The 4,281-nt window shown below is 35.7% G+C and overlaps 2 protein-coding genes across 2 annotated transcripts in view; both read left to right on the plus strand.

Annotated features, from left to right (window-relative positions):
* Nucleotides 1-1,431, plus strand: part of HELRODRAFT_176934 (hypothetical protein) — a gene marked incomplete at both ends in the record, with an annotated part of 11,032 nt that extends 9,601 nt beyond the window's left edge. Inside the window, 2 exons of the mRNA XM_009025167.1 lie at nucleotides 166-832; nucleotides 1,129-1,431. Coding sequence (XP_009023415.1) covers nucleotides 166-832; nucleotides 1,129-1,431 — 970 coding nt within the window. The remainder of the gene's footprint in view (nucleotides 1-165; nucleotides 833-1,128) is intronic.
* HELRODRAFT_84436 (hypothetical protein) overlaps nucleotides 1,412-4,281 on the plus strand; it is a gene marked incomplete at both ends in the record, with an annotated part of 3,722 nt that continues 852 nt past the window's right edge. Inside the window, 2 exons of the mRNA XM_009025073.1 lie at nucleotides 1,412-1,529; nucleotides 3,439-3,542. Of these exons, the coding sequence (XP_009023321.1) occupies nucleotides 1,412-1,529; nucleotides 3,439-3,542 (222 nt within the window). The remainder of the gene's footprint in view (nucleotides 1,530-3,438; nucleotides 3,543-4,281) is intronic.

Here is a 4,281-nt window from a genome sequence, read left to right on the forward strand (position 1 = left end):
TCACATCATTATTATACAACCACCACCAAATGGAGATCATCATCCGTAATTATGGTCTCACACTTCCCATTATTACTACCACATCATGACGTCATTACGTCACATGAGATCACATCATCATCATCATCATCATCATCATCCTGCCACGTCACATCACATCTACAGGTACTTGGCGGTAACCAGACCCCTTCAGTACCTCAAACACAAAAACACGCATAGGGCCTACCTAGTTCTCGTGGGTACCTGGCTAGTTTCCATCGCCATCTCGTCCCCAATCGCTCTCGGCATGAACTACACCTCCCTTCGCTACCAGACTCCAATGATTTGCGCTTTTTATAACTCAGACTTTTTGATCTACTCGTCTGTCTGTTCGTTCTATATTCCGTGCGCGCTGATGCTGATTCTTTACTTTAAAATATTCCACACGTTAAAGAGAAGAACTAATAGGTTGATGGAGTATAAATACGTTAGCGCTTGTATGATTTGTGGTGGTGGTGGTGGTAGTAGAAGCTGTCGCCGATGTCGCCACGTTTTTGGTAGTGATGTTGGCGGTGGCTGTGGTGGTAGTTGTGGTGGCTCCAAATGTGTTACTGCTACCACAGCTGCTGCTAGTGCTTCTACTGCTGTTGCTGTTTTTGCTACGGCTACGGCTAATGAAACTTCAGCAGTTACTGTCGCCAAAGTCGTTACTACAATTACCACCGCTAATATTACTGTCTCGACTACTAATGCAACTTTTACGGCTGAATCCGGTGGCATTTTAAATCAAAAAACCGTTGAAAGCTATCAACAAAAACAACGACAACTATTTCGAAAACATCAGCAACAACAAGTACGCCAACAACAACAACGTCAACATCAACAGCAACAACAACAACGTCAACAAAAACATCAACAACAACCACGTTTACTATTAGATCCATCTTCATTCTTGTCTCAAGCACATGGCTTGAAACATCTGCAAAAATTAAAACAAAATTGTTTTCAGCAACAACAACAACATTATCATCATCATCATCAACAACAACAAATTAACAATAACAACGACATAAACGCTATCTTTACAAAACATTTGACATCAACGTCAAACATACATATGACGTCATCATCATCATTATCCGCAATGAGGCTGACGTCACCGTCAACAAAAATTATGACTTCATCGTCATTGTCCTCAACAATGTTTACAGCAACAACGCCAACAAAACCATCAACAAACACAACAACATCAACAAACACAACAACATCGACAAAAATACTTACACTACCATTAAAAACAACAACAACACTTGCAACTATATCAACAACATTATTATCGACAACGACAACAACATCAACAACAACAACAGCAACAATAACAGCAACAACAACAACAACAACAACAGCAACAAAAAGACATCAACTTTTCAGAATGACTTCGACTTTCGATGAAGACAATTTGGAAAGATTGTCTTTAAAACTCTGCCGAAAGTTAACTAGATCAACAAAAATGGAACAGAAAGCTATCAGAACCCTGGCTATTGTCCTTGGTTGGTTGGTTGATTGATTGATTTGTTGATTGATTTATTGATTGGTTGAATAGTTTGTTGGTTAATTAGTTGGTTGATTGATTGGTTGATTGAATGATTTTTTGATTGTTTTTTTGCTGGTTAATCAAAACCAGTCGGTTGGTCTTTCGGTTGATTGATTGATTGATTGATTGATTGACTGACTGATTGATCAATTGATTGACTGATTAATTGAATGATTGACTGACTGACTGATTGATTAAATGACCGATTGATTAATTGATTGGTTGATAAGTTTGTTCTTTGGTTGAATAGTTGATAAGCTGTGTAGCGTGAGAAAACTGTTGAGATTTTACGTTGACGATAATGAAGTAAAGAGACAGATAACTGAAATGAAGATGATGAATAGTGACAGATGGTGATGATGATAAGAACTGGATAATAATTTTGATGTAGCGGAAAATAATGCTGTATTTAGTGTAAGTATGTGTGTGTGCGTGTGTGTGTGTGTGTGTGTGTATGTGCGCGTGTGTGTGAGTATCTGTGTGTATGAATATCTGTGTGTATGAATATCTGCGTGTATGTGTTCATTAATATCTGTGTATGTATGTATATGTATATATGTACTTTCCATTCATTCATCCATTCATCAATTTATTTATTCGTTTGTTCATTCATTCATTCATTCATTTATCTATTCATTCATTCATTCATTCACATCGTCATCAATCTATCTTTCGGTAAAAGATAAAATTGTTATATTGAATTGGAATGAGTCCAAGCAAGCGAGCGTCTAAGCATAAGATAATAAAAGAAATAATAATGATAATAAATAAGAATAATAATACTGATAATAATAATAAATAATAATAATAATAAATTTTAAATAATAATAATAATAATAAAAAAGGAAAATTTGAAAAAATTTAAATTTGATTGGAAATCCGGAAATCCGTTTAGCAAGTCAACTGGAAGTTTAAGATGGAAATTGAAAAATGAATTCGTAGTTTTTTAAGGGCACACACACTCACATACACACATACATAAAGATATATACATAAAGATACACACTCATACACATACACACACACATATACATTCATAAATACACATAGAGATACATACGCCTACACATACATACGTACAACCAAATATAGTCATCCCCATATATACATACAAAAAACTGACATAGACGCTGAAACATAAACCAAAAATCACTGACACACACGCAAGCACACACACACACACACGCACCCATACACACACGCACACACATACAAAACTGTATAAAGGAGAGAGCATGTAAGAAATGTTTTGGGCCCAATATGTTATGCAATGTATGTATCAATCAACTAACGACTGATGACAAGCTATGTATCTATGTATGTATGTGTGTGTGTATTTGTGTGTGTGTGTATCTCTGTGTGTGTGTGTGTGTGTGTATCTATGTGTGTGTTTTTTCAAGTTGGTGAAAAAGTTTTTATTCATCTGACCGTCTTAATTAATTTCACCCATCCTTCATTCATTACAGATCTTTCAATCACTGCTAATGCGGCTGCTTATTCGTTTTCATTTGTTTAAGAAACATTCGTTCACTCGTTCGATCATTCATTCGTTTATTCGTTCGTTCATTCATTTTATTCATTCATTCGTTTGTTCATTCGTTCGTTCGTTCGTTCATTTACTCATTCCTTCTCAATTATTTCACTCATTCAATTGAACTTGCAATCATTCATTCAGTCATTCATTCATTCCACTGTTTTTTATTTGGATTTAGTGGTTCTCTTGGCCTGAATAACACAAACAACAACAACAACAATAATAATAATAATAATATTGACAACAACAATAATAATAATAACAACAACAATATCAACAACAACAATAATAATAAAAATAATAATAATAAATTTTATTATTTTTCTTCCAGTGGTTTTCTTGGCCTGTTGGTCGCCATTTTTCTCCCTCAACATTTCAAACGCCCTCTGCATAAGGTACGACCACGTAGGGCTTCTCTGCCGTATATCGCACCAGGTCGGTTTCATTCTTTTACTGGATGGATGGGTGGATGGAATGATGGATGGGTGGATGGATTGATGGATGGATGGGTGGATAAATGTACGGAGGGATGGATGGATGGATGAATAGGTGTGTTGTTGCTGAATAAATAGTAGATGAAGTTATTTAAAAAAAATTTTGGTTAGATAGATATAAGAAAACAACATATGACTGAATGAACAAATGAATGAATGAATGAACAAATGAACAAACTAACGAACGAACGAACGAATGAATGAATGAATAGAAGGAAGAAATTATAAATGAAAACAAGTCGGCCATCATCTTTTTAACAATATAAGTTGCTTTCTTGAAAGTCTGCGAAAAGTTTTTCGATGTGAAAAAGAAACAAACCTATCAAAAGAAGTAACTTGAAAGAAAAAGAGTGGATGGGAAAGAGAGAGAGGGAGAGAGAGAGAGAGAGAAAGAGTGAGAGAGAGAGAGAGAGAGAGAAACCAACGTTCATAACTATTATTTATGAACCGTTTATAACCTACCTGTCTTGTGTAGTATGTTGATAGATTGGTTCGTTGGCTTGCTGGTTGGTTGTTTGGTTGGTTGGTTGGTTGGTCGTTTGGATGGTTGGTTGGTTGTTTGGATGGTTGGTTGGTTGGTTAGTTGGCTGGTTGGTTGGTTGATGGGTTGATTAAAGGGCTTGTTAATGGACGTCAGTCTGACAGTTCTTGAAAGCTGGATTAGCATTGTATTTTTGCAG

The sequence above is a fragment of the Helobdella robusta genome (assembly GCF_000326865.2).
Source record: "Helobdella robusta unplaced genomic scaffold HELROscaffold_40, whole genome shotgun sequence".
Lineage (NCBI taxonomy): Eukaryota > Metazoa > Annelida > Clitellata > Rhynchobdellida > Glossiphoniidae > Helobdella > Helobdella robusta.